The sequence below is a fragment of the Carcharodon carcharias genome, chromosome 3, assembly GCF_017639515.1.
Source record: "Carcharodon carcharias isolate sCarCar2 chromosome 3, sCarCar2.pri, whole genome shotgun sequence".
Lineage (NCBI taxonomy): Eukaryota > Metazoa > Chordata > Chondrichthyes > Lamniformes > Lamnidae > Carcharodon > Carcharodon carcharias.
Window position 1 is genome coordinate 14,411,877 of NC_054469.1, and position 18,080 is coordinate 14,429,956.

General features: G+C 48.5%; 1 protein-coding gene across 1 annotated transcript in view; it reads left to right on the forward strand.

Annotated features, from left to right (window-relative positions):
- Positions 1-18,080, forward strand: part of gars1 (glycyl-tRNA synthetase 1) — a 46,585-nt gene that overhangs the window by 15,777 nt on the left and 12,728 nt on the right. Inside the window, exons 6-12 of the mRNA XM_041184889.1 lie at positions 361-437; positions 1,206-1,351; positions 2,424-2,573; positions 4,145-4,307; positions 6,617-6,781; positions 7,828-7,935; positions 15,675-15,820. Coding sequence (XP_041040823.1) covers positions 361-437; positions 1,206-1,351; positions 2,424-2,573; positions 4,145-4,307; positions 6,617-6,781; positions 7,828-7,935; positions 15,675-15,820 — 955 coding nt within the window. The remainder of the gene's footprint in view (positions 1-360; positions 438-1,205; positions 1,352-2,423; positions 2,574-4,144; positions 4,308-6,616; positions 6,782-7,827; positions 7,936-15,674; positions 15,821-18,080) is intronic.

Genomic DNA, 18,080 nt, shown 5'->3' on the forward strand with positions numbered 1-18,080 from the left:
CAGTGAATTTTGGCCCTGGATATCATGGCCAGGAGGAGGCCATTTGGTCTATCATGTCTGTGCTGATCCTTTGCTAGAGCAGTTCAGAATCTAGCCCAGGCTTTACCCATTGGCCAGCCCCCCCCACCCACCACCCACCACCACCACTTCCCTAAAAGCCCAGTCATATCCCCCTTCCTTGAAGTCCCCACCTCTTCCCCCAAAGGCCCTGGCTGGGATGAGGGGCTGGTCCTATGAAGAAAGGTTAGACAGGTTGTGCCTAATACCCATTGGAGTTTAGAAGAATGAGGTGATCTTATTGAAACAAGATACAATGTTGCCAGTACAATTTTGATGACCCTTAATCATCTTCCGTTGTAGCTCATTTGCAGAAACTGATGTCTGATAAGAAATGTTCAGCAGAGAAGAAAGCAGAGATGGAAAACATCATCACTCAGGTACAAGGAACTGCTTCACTCTCCTTAACCTCAAGTTTGTTTTAGCTCCTTTTGGCCCTGCTATTTTACTCCACTCAGCGGTGTCCATTGCTGTGGGCTATCATGTTATCATGGATCATCCCGCCTGGGGCGTGCTCAGTGTCACATGTCCATTACTGGGCATCAGTGCAGCACAGTTTGGATTTACAAACATACGAATTAGAAACAGGAGTAGGCCACTCGGACTCTCGAGTCTGCTCCGCCATTCAGTAAGATCATGGCTCTTTTAAAGATGTATTGTTGGAGCGTAGGTTTCACAAGTTTCCTTCATTTCTCCCGCTCCACCCTTAATTTTTCCCCTTGTATTCCTTACCTTGAAGGGGTTCACTTCCACTGGAGCGCAGCTTACCCTGCTCTGTTGGTTTATTTGGCCACTAAACATCCTAAGGCACAGATGGAAGAAGAGCAGAGTATTCTTCCCATACCATAGGAACAGGAGAAGGTCATTCAGCCCCTTCAGATTTGCTGTGTCATTCAACGAATCGTGACAAATCTGTTAATCTGAATTCCATTTACCAACTTTGTCCCATATCCTTAACACCCTCGCCCAACGCAAATCCATCAATCTCAATATTGAAAGCTTCAATTGTCACAGCATCTGCAGCCTTTTGGGGGAATGAATTCCAGACTTCCATTAATCTTTGCACATCGTGGACATGATGACTACGTCCTCAACCAAACAGGTATCACAAAGGAATGGTAATTAATTTTGTTTATTTTCCTTATTAGCTGGATAATTACAGTCAACAAGAGTTAACGGATCTGTTTGTGAAATACAACGTCAAGTCCCCAGTCACCGGGAACGACCTATCTCCTCCCATCTCCTTCAATCTGATGTTCCAGACATCCATTGGACCAGGAGGCAACATGCCTGGGTAAGAATCCATTTAAGGGAATCAAGCACATAATAAAGAAATAGATGATTAGTCTGATAGATTGACATGAGGAAGGATGGAAGGAGGCTCTAGTGGAGTACAAACACCAGCACAGACTGCTTGGGCCAAATGCCTATTTCTGGCTGTATATCCTAAGTAATCCTTTTTTTATCGTTCATGGTATGTGGGCATTGCTGGCTGGGCCAGCATTAATTGCCCTTGTTCAGAGGGCATTTAAGAGTCAGCCACATTGCTGTGGGTCTGGAGTCACATGTGGGCCAGCCCAGGTAAGGACAGCAGATGGATAAGTGAAACAGATGGATTTTTACAACAATCTGCAATGGTTTCATGGTCATCATCAGATTTTTAATTCAATATTGAGATTGAAATTTCAGTCTGCCAAGGTGGGATTTGAGCCCAGGACCCCAGAGCATTACTCTGGGTCTCTAGAATACTAGTGCAGTGACAATACCACTATACCACTACCTCCCCTTGTATAAAACTCACTGTGTACAGTGTAAGGACTGTACATTCCAATATACCCACTGTGTACAGTGTAAGGACTGTGCTTTCCAATATACCCACCGTGTACACAATAAGGACTGTACATTCCAATATACCCACTGTGAACGGTGTAAGGACTGTACTTTCCAATATACCCACCGTCTACAGAGTAAGGACTGTACATTCCAATATACCCACTGTGTACGGTGTAAGGACTGTGCTTTCCAATATACCCACCGTGTACACAGTAAGGACTGTACATTCCAATATACCCACTGTGTACGTTGTAAGGACTGTACTTTCCAATATACCCACTGTCTACACAGTAAGGACTGTACATTCCAATATACCCACTGTGTACAGTGTAAGGACTGTACATTTCACCCAGAGTCTCTTGCAGATGACCAAATGTTGTATTCAATGCATTCACATGCAAGTCTTGGAACAGTAGACCAGAAATTGGAGGCGAGTTTATGTCAATCTGTCTGCCTCTTTTAACACAGTGAGTTTCTTTTGGTGGATTGCCACGTGGAGACTGACTTTAAACTCCCCCAGTTTATATTTCCAGATACCTCAGGCCGGAAACAGCCCAGGGAATCTTCCTCAACTTTAAACGACTGCTGGAGTTCAATCAGGGAAAGCTTCCCTTTGCTGCTGCTCAGATAGGAAATTCATTTCGGAATGAGATCTCCCCGCGATCAGGGCTCATCCGTGTCAGGTAAATGACTCCCCCTCTATAATTTGTTGGGCCTTTTCTCTCTCTCTCTCTCTCTCTCGAGCTCGCACTCGCTCTCTTGCTTTCTCTTTCACACTCGCGCTCTCTTTCACTCACTTTCTCGCTCTCGCTCTCTCTCTCTCTCTCTCTTTGTCCTTCATCAGTTATTTTCATGCTTGTTGAATTAAGTATTCAATTCTGGCCTTGGTTATTGGGTAGTTTGAGGACGTTTTAAGCAGCCAGCTCATTCTTGTAGCTGGTTTTCCCACAGGAACAAGGTGATATTCGTTTTAAAACAGAGAGAGAGACATGGGTTTTATTTATCTTCTCTCCTTTTCTGTTATACCCTGAATGCCCATGTCATCGCCCCGACTCCTTATAGAATGAAAGGACTAGGCTACAGACATCAGTGTGCCAGCTCTGCGCCTTTACCAGACAGCGCAATAGACAGCCCTGTCCTAATATAGAAGGGTAAGGAGTGCTTAGAATGAGGATTTTTGGTTTTTGAATGGAATTGTTTGTTAATTGTACCAATTAAGGTTAAGTGTACGCAGATGGACAGTAGTCGTTGGATGATATAAAGAAACATTTATTGACACTGGTGTTGGGCGCTACAGTTATGAGCTATACTTTTATAATGTTTCATTTTGTTAATAAATCTAAAACTGAGTAAAGGTTGACTTCTGGCCTTCTCCTTCAGCTGGCCAACAGGAGTTTAACATTGATTGGGTAGATAGAGAGAAACTACTTCTGCTGGTGGCGAAGTCTGGGACAAGAGGGTCATAACGTTAAAATGAGATCCAGGCCATTCAGTGGAGAAGTTAAGAAACACTTCTTCATGCAAAGGGTGATAAAAGTGAAGAGATCTGTTCAATTAAAAAACAATAAATGCTAGCTGAATGCTGTTTAAACCTGAGACTGATAGATTATTTTAGACTGAGTAGGAAAGGATATGGATCCAAGGTGGGTCAATGGAGTTAATTTACAGATCATCCATGACATTGTTGAATAGCCAAGGGGCTGAGTGGCCTTTTCCTGTTCCTCTGGCCAGCCAGCCCTTTCCTGTGATTATGTAGATGTTAAAGAAAGAACAAAGAAACAGTAGGAGGCCATTCAGCCCTACAAGGTTGCTCTGCTATTGAATTAGATCATGACTTATCCATGTCATAATGCTCATCTTCCTGCCAAATGGTCTTTGGTTGATGTTTGAAGGCACTTAATGACTGGTCTTAATGCAGAGCACATGATCTAATTAAAAGGCAGAACAGTCTCAAAAGGCTGAATGGCCTACTCCTGTTTCTATGTTCCTTACCCTTACAGGGACCTAGTGGTTATAGGACTGAGCTTAAACGCTACCATGTCCCAATTGTGAAATTAGCTTCAGTAATCTGGTGATTTGTCGATTGCCTAGGTAAATCCAACAGACTGATGAATGGCCTATCATGGTCTGGACTACATAGGTCCCACACAATATGATTGAGTCTTAATGGACAGAGAAAGACACCTTACTAAGTAAAGGGGTTTAGGAAGAGAATCTTTGAGTAGTGACTCTAAATATCCCTCTTGTTATTCAGGGAATTCACAATGGCAGAAATTGAGCATTTTGTGGATCCCAACGAGAAGAATCACCCCAAGTTCGGCACTGTGGCAGACCTACAGATACTATTGTACTCCAGCCAAGCCCAGACCAGCGGGCAGTCAGCACAAAAGATGCGACTTGGAGATGCCGTGGAACAGGTAACATTTGTGCCTGCATATGCGCACGTTCGGGTTTGGATGATGCAAGCTCTGATCTGTGAGAACGCCAGGCTGAGCAGCGTCCTTACCCAGGAACGCCAGGCTGAGCAGTGCCCTTACCCAGGAACGCCAGGCTGAGCAGTGTCCTTACCCAGGAACGCCAGGCTGAGCAGTGTCCTTACCCAGGAACGCCAGGCTGAGCAGTGTCCTTACCTAGGAACGCCAGGCTGTGCAGCATCCTTACCCAGGAACGCCAGGCTGAGCAGCGTCCTTACCCAGGAACGCCAGGCTGAGCAGCGTCCTTACCCAGGAACACCAGGCTGAGCAGCATCCTTACGCAGGAACGCCAGGCTGAGCGGCGTCCTTACACAGGAACGCCAGGCTGAGCAGTGTCCTTACACAGGAACGCCAGGCTGAGCAGTGTCCTTACACAGGAACGCCAGGCTGAGCAGTGTCCTTACACAGGAACGCCAGGCTGAGCAGCGTCCTTACACAGGAACGCCAGGCTGAGCGGCCTCCTTACCCAGGAGCGCCAGGCTGAGTAGCGTCCTTACACAGGAACGCCAGGCTGAGCAGTGTCCTTACCTAGGAACGCCAGGCTGAGCAGCGTCCTTACCCAGGAACGCCAGGCTGAGCAGTGTCCTTACCTAGGAACGCCAGGCTGAGCGGCGTCCTTACACAGGAACACCAGACTGAGCAGCATCCTTACGCAGGAACGCCAGGCTGAGCGGCGTCCTTACCCAGGAATGCCAGACTGAGCAGCGTCCTTACCCAGGAATGCCAGGCTGAGCAGTGTCCTTACACAGGAATGCCAGGCTGAGCAGTGTCCTTACACAGGAACGCCAGGCTGAGCGGCCTCCTTACCCAGGAACGCCAGGCTGAGCGGCGTCCTTACCCAGGAATGCCAGGCTGAGCAACGTCCTTACCCAGGAACGCCAGGCTGAGCAACGTCCTTACCCAGGAACGCCAGGCTGAGCAGCGTCCTTACACAGGAACGCCAGGCTGAGCAGCGTCCTTACCCAGGAACGCCAGGCTGAGCAGCGTCCTTACACAGGAACGCCAGGCTGAGCAGCGTCCTTACACAGGAACGCCAGGCTGAGCGGCGTCCTTACCCAGGAACGCCAGGCTGTGCAGTGTCCTTACAGAGGAACGCCAGGCTGAGCAGTGTCCTTACACAGGAACGCCAGGCTGAGCAGCGTCCTTACCCAGGAACGCCAGGCTGAGCAGTGTCCTTACACAGGAATGCCAGGCTGAGCGGCGTCCTTACCCAGGAACGCCAGGCTGAGCAGTGTCCTTACCCAGGAACGCCAGGCTGAGCAGCGTCCTTACCCAGGAACGCCAGGCTGAGCAGCGTCCTTACCCAGGAACGCCAGGCTGAGCAGCGTCCTTACCCAGGAACGCCAGGCTGAGCAGTGTCCTTACTCAGGAACGCCAGGCTGAGCAGCGTCCTTACACAGGAATGCCAGACTGTGCAGTGTCCTTACACAGGAACGCCAGGCTGTGCAGTGTCCTTACACAGGAACGCCAGGCTGAGCAGCGTCCTTACACAGGAACGCCAGGCTGAGCAGTGTCCTTACACAGGAACGCCAGGCTGAGCAGTGTCCTTACACAGGAACGCCAGGCTGAGCAGTGTCCTTACACAGGAACGCCAGGCTGAGCAGTGTCCTTACACAGGAACGCCAGGCTGAGCAGTGTCCTTACACAGGAACGCCAGGCTGAGCAGTGTCCTTACACAGGAACGCCAGGCTGAGCAGTGTTCTTACACAGGAACGCCAGGCTGAGCAGTGTCCTTACACAGGAACGCCAGGCTGAGCAGTGTCCTTACACAGGAATGCCAGGCTGGATGACTTTTTAGATTGGAAAGCGAAAAAGACTCATTCCTTCAACAGCTGTGTGTTGAAAACGGAGAAAAGATTTGAGATTCTTAAAAGGGGAGATGAACTCGATTGCGATCGATATGTTGAGATTGTCACCAGCCCTGGGTCCAGGGGACTGGGGCAGGTGCAGAAATGTTTGGTTTAACTAATTCACAGGGTGGGATAAGAAAACTGGGGAACTTGGTAGAGGTCAGCCACAAACTAATTGAATGGCAGAATAGGCTGGAGGAGCTGGAAGGCCTTCAGAAAACGTCCTGGGCTTCCCTGGGCATATGGTGGGGGAAGGAGTTCTGGGAGTCTTATACAGATGTTGGGAGGGAGTGGGGGTTAGTATTCCAGATGCATTACAGTGATGATTCCCCGCCGCCCCCCCCCCTGCCCAGGACTCCATCACTCGCGTGCTAACCAAACCAAACTTGTCTCCCGCTGCAGGGGATCATCAATAACTCGGTGCTCGGATATTTCATCGGAAGGATTTACCTCTTCCTGGTAAAGGTGGGCGTGTCGGCCGGGAAGCTGCGTTTTCGGCAGCACATGGAGAACGAGATGGCGCACTACGCCTGCGACTGCTGGGACGCCGAGTCCAAAACTTCTTACGTAAGCACAGTTCCTGTTGGTGCTGCCAAGCTCAAACGGTTAAGAGAGATCCCAGAGGTTGGGGGGGGCGGGGGGTGGAGCTGGGCAGGCAGCAGAAGAGTTTTGATTCGTTTTGCCGTCTGGTTAAACAAATGCCCCCTAACCACCTCACTTCCTGTGAGCTAAACAGCTTCGTTTGTTTTTATGTTTAAACCTCTCGACCGCCTCTTCCTGAAGGGTTTGCCCCTTTCATTGGCCGCTGGGCGTCAACTGCCCCAGTCGGTCAAACGGTTGTTTTCCCCAATCTCCGATACTAAAATGTTGAAATGTGTGGAGAAGGCCCTTTTATTACACTTTCCACCACCCCTTCCCCCTCAACCCTGAGTTGCTCCCAGAGATTGATCTTCAATTGCTTGGACAATCCTGAGGGTTTGGCATTTACCCCAACACTGCACGCCATTCCCTATAAGGAGCCACTCTCAACCACCCTCCCCCCCACCGTCCCGGTATTTGTCTGCTATAACTTTACCACACTAACTCTGGTTAACTACCACACTCCCCAGTCCAGGGTGATATCAGTTCAGATTTTCCAGACTGAGAGCAATAGTTTTTTTTTGAGTGAAGCTGGCGAGGGCTAGAAAACACAGAAGGTTCAATGGAAGTAAGGTACAGATCAGTCATCCTCTGAGTGAATAGAGGAACAGGCCCAATGGGTTATTGAACAGCCTACCCTTACCCACACCGCCCTGAATGAATATCTTTCGGAGGCATGAGTTAAACTATATTTAGTTCTGGCAAACATAATTAGAATGATTTTTTTAAAATATTTTTTTCATGGGATGTGGGAGTCATTGGCTAGGCCAGCACTTGTTGCCCATCCTTAATTTCCCTTGAGAAAGTGGTGATGAGCTGCCTTCTTGGACCACTGTAGTCCATGTGATATAGCTGCTGTAATTTAGATTTTAATGACTGACAGGAATGATTGGATAACGTATATTGCTCTCTTGCACACAGAGTCACTCTCACACCCTCTCTCCTCCCCCTCTCCCTTCTCACTATTTTTGCAGGGCTGGATTGAGATAGTTGGCTGTGCTGATCGATCGTGCTACGACCTCGCCTGTCATGCCAGAGCAACCAAAGTGCCTCTAGTGGCTGAAAAGGCTTTGAAGGAGCCCATATCCTTTACATAGCAGGTCCCACACTGAGGATTCAGTGGAGTTACATCGCAATGACTGTGTCCCTCTCCTCACTACAGTGAGTGTGAGAGATCGCAGTGACTGTGTCCCTCTCCTGTACAGAGTGTGTGAGATTGCAGCGACTGTGTCCCTCTCCTCACTACAGTGAGTGTGAGAGATCGCAGTGACTGTGTCCCTCTCCTGTACAGAGTGTGTGAGATCGCAGCGACTGTGTCCCTCTCCTCACTACAGTGAGTGTGTGAGATCGCAGTGACTGTGTCCCTCTCCTGTACAGAGTGTGTGAGATCGCAGTGACTGTGTCCCTCTCCTGTACAGTGTGTGAGATTGCAGTGACTGTGTCCCTCTCCTGTACAGAGTGTGTGAGATCGCAGTGACTGTGTCCCTCTCCTCACTACATTGAGTGTGTGAGATCGCAGTGACTGTGTCCCTCTCCTCACTACATTGAGTGTGTGAGATCGCAGTGACTGTGTGCCTCTTCTCTACAATGTATGTGTGTGAGATCGCAGTGACTGTGTGCCTCTTCTCTACAATGTATGTGTGTGAGATCGCAGTGACTGTCTCTCTCCTCTGCAGTGTGTGTGTGTGTGAGATCGCAGTGACAGTGTCTCTCTCCTCTGCAGTGTGTGTGTGTGAGATCGCAGTGACTGTGTCTCTCTCTCTTCTGCAGTGTATGTGTGTGAGATCGCAGTGACTGTGTCCCTCTCCTCTACGGTGTGTGTGTGTGTGAGTGATCGCAGTGACTGTGTCTCTCTCTCTTCTGCAGTGTATGTGTTTGAGATTGCAGTGATTGTGTCCCTCTCCTCTACAGTGTATGTGAGATCGCAGTGAGTGTGTCACTCTCCATTACAGTGAGTGTATGAGATCGCAGTGACTGTGTCCCTCTCCTCTACAGTGTGTGTGTATGAGATCGCAATGACTGTGTCTCTCTCCTCTGCAGTGTGTGTGTGTGAGATCGCAGTGACTGTGTCTCTCTCCTCTGCAGTGTGTGTGTGTGAGATTGCAGTGACTGTGTCCCTCTCCTCTGCAGTGTGTGAGATCGCAGTGACTGTGTGTCTCTCTCCTCTGCAGTGTGTGTGTGTGTGTGTGTGAGAGATCGCAGTGACTGTGTCTCTTTCCTCTGCAGTGTGTGTGTGAGATCGCAGTGACATTGTCTCTCTCCTCTGCAGTGTGTGTGTGTGTGAGGTCGCAGTGACTGTGTCCCTCTCCTCTGCAGTGTGTGTGTGTGTGAGATCGCAGTGACTGTGTCTCTCTCCTCTGCAGTGTGTGTGTGAGAGATCGCAGTGACTGTGTCTCTCTCCACTGCTGTGTGTGTGTGTGTGTGTGAGGTCGCAGTGACTGTGACCCTCTCCTCTGCAGTGTGTGTGTGTGAGATCACAGTGACTGTGTCCCTCTCCTCTGCAGTGTGAGTGTGTGTGAGATCGCAATGACTGTGTCCCTCCCTCTGCAGTGTGTGTGAGATCGCAGTGACTGTGTCTGTCTTCTGCAGTGTATGTGTGTGAGATCGCAGTGACTGTGTCCCTCTCCTCACTATAATGAGTGTTTGAGATTGCAGTGACTGTGTCCCTGTCCTCTACAGTGTATGTGAGATCGCAGTGAGTGTGTCACTCTCCATTACAATGAATGTATGAGGTCGCAGTGACTGTGTCCCTCTCCTCTACAGTGTGTATGTATGAGATCGCAGTGACTGTGTCTCTCTCCTCTGCAGTGTGTGTGTGTGTGAGATCGCAGTGACTGTGTCTCTCTCCTCTGCAGTGTGTGTGTGTGAGATCGCAGTGACTGTGTGCCTCTTCTCTACAATGTATGTGTGTGAGATCGCAGTGACTGTCTCTCTCCTCTGCAGTGTGTGTGTGTGTGAGATCGCAGTGACAGTGTCTCTCTCCTCTGCAGTGTGTGTGTGTGAGATCGCAGTGACTGTGTCTCTCTCTCTTCTGCAGTGTATGTGTGTGAGATCGCAGTGACTGTGTCCCTCTCCTCTACGGTGTGTGTGTGTGTGTGTGTGTGTGTGAGTGAGTGATCGCAGTGACTGTGTCTCTCTCTCTTCTGCAGTGTATGTGTTTGAGATTGCAGTGACTGTGTCCCTCTCCTCTACAGTGTATGTGAGATCGCAGTGAGTGTGTCACTCTCCATTACAATGAATGTATGAGGTCGCAGTGACTGTGTCCCTCTCCTCTACAGTGTGTATGTATGAGATCGCAGTGACTGTGTCTCTCTCCTCTGCAGTGTGAGTGTGTGTGAGATCGCAATGACTGTGTCCCTCCCTCTGCAGTGTGTGAGAGATCGCAGTGACTGTGTCTGTCTTCTGCAGTGTATGTGTGTGAGATCGCAGTGACTGTGTCCCTCTCCTCACTATAATGAGTGTTTGAGATTGCAGTGACTGTGTCCCTGTCCTCTACAGTGTATGTGAGATCGCAGTGAGTGTGTCACTCTCCATTACAATGAATGTATGAGGTCGCAGTGACTGTGTCCCTCTCCTCTACAGTGTGTATGTATGAGATCACAGTGACTGTGTCTCTCTCCTCTGCAGTGTGTGTGTGTGTGAGATCGCAGTGACTGTGTCTCTCTCCTCTGCAGTGTGTGTGTGTGAGATCGCAGCGACTGTGTCCCTCTCCTCACTACAGTGACTGTGTGAGATCGCAGTGACTGTGTCCCTCTCCTGTACAGAGTGTGTGAGATCGCAGTGACTGTGTCCCTCTCCTGTACAGAGTGTGTGAGATTGCAGTGACTGTGTCCCTCTCCTGTACAGGGTGTGTGAGATCGCAGTGACTGTGTCCCTCTCCTCACTACATTGAGTGTGTGAGATCGCAGTGACTGTGTCCCTCTCCTCACTACATTGAGTGTGTGAGATCGCAGTGACTGTGTGCCTCTTCTCTACAATGTATGTGTGTGAGATCGCAGTGACTGTGTCTCTTTCCTCTGCAGTGTGTGTGTGTGTGAGATCGCAGTGACTGTGTCTCTCTCTTCTGCAGTGTGTGTGTGTGTGAGATCGCAGTGACAGTGTCTCTCTCCTCTGCAGTGTGTGTGTGTGTGTGTGTGTGTGTGTGAGTGAGTGATCGCAGTGACTGTGTCTCTCTCTCTTCTGCAGTGTATGTGTTTGAGATTGCAGTGACTGTGTCCCTCTCCTCACTACAGTGAGTGTGTGAGATCGCAGTGACTGTGTCCCTCTCCTGTACAGAGTGTGTGAGATCGCAGTGACTGTGTCCCTCTCCTGTACAGTGTGTGAGATTGCAGTGACTGTGTCCCTCTCCTGTACAGAGTGTGTGAGATCGCAGTGACTGTGTCCCTCTCCTCACTACATTGAGTGTGTGAGATCGCAGTGACTGTGTCCCTCTCCTCACTACATTGAGTGTGTGAGATCGCAGTGACTGTGTGCCTCTTCTCTACAATGTATGTGTGTGAGATCGCAGTGACTGTGTGCCTCTTCTCTACAATGTATGTGTGTGAGATCGCAGTGACTGTCTCTCTCCTCTGCAGTGTGTGTGTGTGTGAGATCGCAGTGACAGTGTCTCTCTCCTCTGCAGTGTGTGTGTGTGAGATCGCAGTGACTGTGTCTCTCTCTCTTCTGCAGTGTATGTGTGTGAGATCGCAGTGACTGTGTCCCTCTCCTCTACGGTGTGTGTGTGTGAGTGATCGCAGTGACTGTGTCTCTCTCTCTTCTGCAGTGTATGTGTTTGAGATTGCAGTGATTGTGTCCCTCTCCTCTACAGTGTATGTGAGATCGCAGTGACTGTGTCCCTCTCCTCACTACATTGAGTGTGTGAGATCGCAGTGACTGTGTGCCTCTTCTCTACAATGTATGTGTGTGAGATCGCAGTGACTGTGTCTCTTTCCTCTGCAGTGTGTGTGTGTGTGAGATCGCAGTGACTGTGTCTCTCTCTTCTGCAGTGTGTGTGTGTGTGTGAGATCGCAGTGACAGTGTCTCTCTCCTCTGCAGTGTGTGTGTGTGAGATCGCAGTGACTGTGTCTCTCTCTCTTCTGCAGTGTATGTGTGTGAGATCGCAGTGTCTGTGTCCCTCTCCTCTACGGTGTGTGTGTGTGTGTGTGTGTGTGAGTGAGTGATCGCAGTGACTGTGTCTCTCTCTCTTCTGCAGTGTATGTGTTTGAGATTGCAGTGACTGTGTCCCTCTCCTCACTACAGTGAGTGTGTGAGATCGCAGTGACTGTGTCCCTCTCCTGTACAGAGTGTGTGAGATCGCAGTGACTGTGTCCCTCTCCTGTACAGAGTGTGTGAGATTGCAGTGACTGTGTCCCTCTCCTGTACAGAGTGTGTGAGATCGCAGTGACTGTGTCCCTCTCCTCACTACATTGAGTGTGTGAGATCGCAGTGACTGTGTCCCTCTCCTCACTACATTGAGTGTGTGAGATCGCAGTGACTGTGTGCCTCTTCTCTACAATGTATGTGTGTGAGATCGCAGTGACTGTGTCTCTTTCCTCTGCAGTGTGTGTGTGTGTGTGAGATCGCAGTGACTGTGTCTCTCTCTTCTGCAGTGTGTGTGTGTGTGAGATCGCAGTGACAGTGTCTCTCTCCTCTGCAGTGTGTGTGTGTGAGATCGCAGTGACTGTGTCTCTCTCTCTTCTGCAGTGTATGTGTGTGAGATCGCAGTGACTGTGTCCCTCTCCTCTACGGTGTGTGTGTGTGTGTGTGAGTGAGTGATCGCAGTGACTGTGTCTCTCTCTCTTCTGCAGTGTATGTGTTTGAGATTGCAGTGACTGTGTCCCTCTCCTCTACAGTGTATGTGAGATCGCAGTGAGTGTGTCACTCTCCATTACAGTGAGTGTATGAGATCGCAGTGACTGTGTCCCTCTCCTCTACAGTGTGTGTGTATGAGATCGCAATGACTGTGTCTCTCTCCTCTGCAGTGTGTGTGTATGAGATCGCAATGACTGTGTCCCTCTCCTCTGCAGTGTGTGTGTGTGAGATCACAGTGACTGTGTCTCTCTCCTCTGCAGTGTATGAGATCGCAGTGACTGTGTCCCTCTCCTCTGCAGTGTGTGTGTGTGTGAGATCGCAATGACTGTGTCCCTCTCTCTGCAGTGTGTGTGTGAGATCGCAGTGACTGTGTCTGTCTTCTGCAGTGTATGTGTGTGAGATCGCAGTGACTGTGTCCCTCTCCTCACTATAATGAGTGTTTGAGATTGCAGTGACTGTGTCCCTGTCCTCTACAGTGTATGTGAGATCGCAGTGAGTGTGTCACTCTCCATTACAATGAATGTATGAGGTCGCAGTGACTGTGTCCCTCTCCTCACTACATTGAGTGTGTGAGATCGCAGTGACTGTGTGCCTCTTCTCTACAATGTATGTGTGTGAGATCGCAGTGACTGTGTCTCTTTCCTCTGCAGTGTGTGCGTGTGTGTGAGATCGCAGTGACTGTGTCTCTCTCTTCTGCAGTGTGTGTGTGTGTGAGATCGCAGTGACAGTGTCTCTCTCCTCTGCAGTGTGTGTGTGTGAGATCGCAGTGACTGTGTCCCTCTCCTCTACGGTGTGTGTGTGTGTGTGTGTGTGTGTGAGTGATCGCAGTGACTGTGTCTCTCTCTCTTCTGCAGTGTATGTGTTTGAGATTGCAGTGACTGTGTCCCTCTCCTCTACAGTGTATGTGAGATCGCAGTGAGTGTGTCACTCTCCTCTACAGTGTGTGTGTATGAGATCGCAATGACTGTGTCTCTCTCCTCTGCAGTGTGTGTGTATGAGATCGCAATGACTGTGTCCCTCTCCTCTGCAGTGTGTGTGTGTGAGATCGCAGTGACTGTGTCTCTCTCCTCTGCAGTGTGTGTGTGTGTGAGATCGCAGTGACTGTGTCTCTCTCCTCTGCAGTGTGTGTGTGTGTGTGAGATCGCAGTGACTGTGTCTCTCTCCTCTGCAGTGTGTGTGTGTGTGTGTGAGATCGCAGTGACTGTGTCCCTCTCCTCTGCAGTGTGTGTGTGTGAGATCGCAGTGACTGTCTCTCTCCTCTGCAGTGTGTGTGTGTGTGTGTGTGTGTGTGTGTGTGTGTGTGAGAGATCGCAGTGACTGTGTCTCTCTCCTCTGCAGTGTGTGTGTGTGTGTGAGGTCGCAGTGACTGTGTCCCTCTCCTCTGCAGTGTGTGTGTGTGTGTGTGAGATCACAGTGACTGTGTCTCTCTCCTCTGCAGTGTGTGTGATCGCAATGACTGTGTCCCTCTCCTCTGCAGTGTGTGTGTGTGAGATCGCAATGACTGTGTCTCTCTCCTCTGCTGTGTGTGTTTGGGAGATCGCAGTGACTGTGTCCCTCTCCTTGTTCCTCACTCACTGATGATGTTTTAACTGTGATTTACAGTTGGGAAGTGGTAAAAGTAGGTGGGCTACGTGATGTTTAAACAATGGCTCCAGGCCATGGGAGATGCTCGATTTGAACTTTGTGGTGTATGATTCCAACCATTCCTGCACCCAGGAGATAAAGAATATACTGGCATTTCTTTAGCGCCTGTCACATTTGCAGGTCCCCCCAATGCACTTTATAATCAATGACGTAACTTTTAAAGAGTTGTCACTGATGTAGGAAATTTAGCAGCTGATTTGCACACAGCAAGCTCACATAAACAGCAACAAAATAAATTACCAGGTAATCTGTTTCTCGTGCAGTTCTTTGAAGAATAAATATTGGTCAGGAAACCGGGAGAGGGTGGGGTGGGGTGGACGTAAGGCAGGTGGAAAAACACCTTTTCACATAGAAGAGTTTTGCCTCACCGAAGAGGGCAAAATAGGCCTTAGATAACGTATCATCGGAAAGATGCTATCTCTGACAGCGCAGCACTCCGTCACTACTGCACTGAAGTGCCAGCCTCGATTTTGCACTCAAGTCTCTGGAATGGGACTAGAAGTAGCAATCTTCTAACTCTGAGGAGACAGTGCTGCCACTGAACCCCTGCCGATAGTGTGAGGAACAAATCAACACGCCATTCTCTAAGCGTTCAGTGTGAGCTGAAACTTATATAAAAGGTGAAAATGTTGGCCGGTGCTCATGACCATAATCCTTGCTCACCACCTGAATTAGATTCTCATTCCAGGTCAGGTTTGGCCTCCCTCTCAAGCCCTCATCCCCAGTGGTCTTTACTTTCCACGCCAGAGTTGGCAGCGAACATCATCGTGATCTTCTATATTCTGCCTGGACTCCTATCGGGACCAGGATGAACATCTGTTCCCAGACACCTGATGCTGCTGTTCTGAACTGCATGTGTGTGTGTGTTTGGTCAGACACTCGTCGTTTAATTCACCCTCTCCCTGTGCCAATCTGACAATGATTGCCGGCTGCAAGGTCCTTTCATTGAATCGGTGTCTCCATTCAGTGCCTAGTGGGAATTGCCCACAGTAAACTGCCTCTGGGTTGGCACTAAATCGACAGTCTCACTCAGAGAAGCCATATGGCGGAATTGGGGGAAATTGTGTGATATGATATCCTGCTCTGTGTCGGGTGTGCTCCTCTGTGGTTTTACTGGGGCAGTGTAGAGGGAGCCTTAATTCTGTGACTGAACAAACTGCCCCTCATTGGGTTGCTTGATACCTGAATTGGAAACTGCTCAGTTCTCCAGCACTGACCTTGTCAAGCACAGAATTCTACCTTCAATACTAATTTTGAAATAAAAAGCTCCTCCAATCTCAAAAATGAGGTTTGATGAAAGGTAAAGGAACAGGTTAAATGCTCCAGCTGCCAACAGCAGCAGATGTCCTTTTGGAATTACTGTGCCTTATCCTTAACTTCGATACACAAAACTGTCAACATTGTTCAGTTCGAACCCAACAAGGGGGCCATTGGCAAGGAGTTCAAGAAGGAGGCCAAAATTGTGATGGAGTACTTGAATATCTGTGACGAGTGTTACATCGTAGATATGGAGAAGGAGCTGAATGAAAAGGGGTATGTTTCCCAAATCTATTCCGTTACTGCATGGCCAGGACTACATTAGTTTTGGACGTAAAGCTTTCACCTAGTCTGGACTACGCTTGGGGTTTCTTGGCTCATTCGGATTCTCGGTGGAATGAGTGGATGTGGCAAAGCAGCAAATCCCCTCGTTCTACCCCAGAGTTTAGAAGGAACAGAGAGGAGAGGAGGGAAGGGAGCTGCATATCTGCTGGTCTCAGCCCAGGCCACTATACCATTCTTTCATTACAGTCCCAAGCTGAATGATTCTAGGCTTGACATCACTGAGGTTGAAAAGAGAAAATGGACAGGTTTGCTTGAGACAGAGAGGGAGGAAGCTCCAATATTGAGTTACCAATTTGGGCCTCTTCACTTTCACACCAAGTCCCAACTAGTTTGGGCCTGTTAAGTCCCCTGGCAATTTTCCTACCTGTGCCTGAGTTAACACAAGAACACGAGATAGGAGCAGGAGTAGACCACATAGTCTGTCGAGCCTGCTGCGCCATTCAGTACAATTATGGGCTTCATTTCCATTTTCCCGCCCACTCCCCATATCCCTGTTTTCCCTGAAAGATCACAAATCTGTCTATCCGAGCCACAAATATATTTGATGATGGAGCATCCACAACCCTCTGGGGTAGAGAATTCCACGGGTTCACAACCTGTTGAGCGAAGAAATTTCTCCTCACCTTAGCCCTAACTGACTGAGATTGTGCCCTGTGTTTTAGATTACCCCAGCCAGCAGAAACAATGTGTGCATGCTGTCAAGCCCCTTCGGAATCTTGACTGTTTCAATGAGGTTTCCTGTCATTCTTCTAAACTCCAGAGAATAGAGACCCAATTTACTCAGCCTCTCATCATAGGATAACCCTCTCATCCCAGGGAACAATCCAGTGAACCTGTATCACCTCCAATACAAATATATTCTTTCTTAAATATAGAGAGTGAAACTGCACACAATATTCCAGATGTGGTCCAACCAAAGTCCTGTACGATTGTAGCAAGACTTCCTTATTCTTGTACTCTAGTCCCCTTGCAATAAAAGCCAATGTGCCATTTGCCTTCCTAATTGCTTGCTGTACCTGCATGCTAACTTGCTGTATTCCTTGTACCAGCACACCTAAGTCTCTTTGAACATCACCATTTACAAGTTTCGCGCCTTTAAAAAATACTCTGCTTTTTCTATTCTTATGACGTAAGTAAATAGCCTTGCCACTTCCCCACATTATACTCAATTTGCCACTTTGCTGCCCACTCATTTAACCTATCGATATTTGTTTGCAGCCTCTCTGTGTCCTCTTTACAATTTACATATCCACCTAGCTTTGTATCATCAGCAAACGTAGGTACGTTACTCTGTCTCTTTGTCAAAGCTAAATCATTAATAAAGATTGTAAATAGCTGAGACCCCAGCACTGATCCTTGTGTCACTTCACTAGTCGCAGCCTTGAGAATGCCCCATTTATGCCTACTCTTTGTTTCCTGTCCTATCTACCCCCAATTCCATGAGCTCTACTTGTGTATTAATTTACTGGTTCTCCATTATCCACCCTATTAGTTACACCCTTGAAGAATTCTAATAAATTTGTCAAACATGATTTCACTTTCCTAAAACCATGTTGACTTTGCTTGATCATACTATGCTTTTAAGCACTGTTAAGACTTCCTTAATAATAGATTCCAGCACTTTCCCAATGACTAATATCAGGCTAACTGTCCTTTGTTCCTTGTTTCTCTCTCCCCCTCTTGAATAGCGGTCACATTTGCTAACTTCCAATCTGCTGGGGCTGTTCCGGAATCTAGGGAATTTTGGAAAATCATAGGTAGAGCATCCACTATCTATGCAGCTATCTCTTTTAGAACCCTAGGATGTCAGCTGTCAGGTCCTGAGCTTTGTTGCACTTTAGTCCATTGAGTTCCCACCCCCCCCCCCCCCCCCCCCCCCCCCCCACCGTGCTTTTTACCTGCTAATTTAATTTCCTTCATTTCCTCACTTTTTAGCACCTAGGTTACCCTCTATTTCTGGTATATAACTTCTACTGTGAAGATAGACACAATATTTGTTCAAACTGTTCACCATTTCCTCTTTCACCATAATAATTTATCCTGCCTCTGCTTCTTAGGGACCAATGTTTGCTTTAGCTACTCTCTTCCTTTTTATATACTTGTAAAAGCTTTTCCAATCCATTTTTATATTCCTGGCTCGTTTGCTCTCATTTTCTATTTTTTCACTTCTTAATCAACTTTTTAGTGGCCC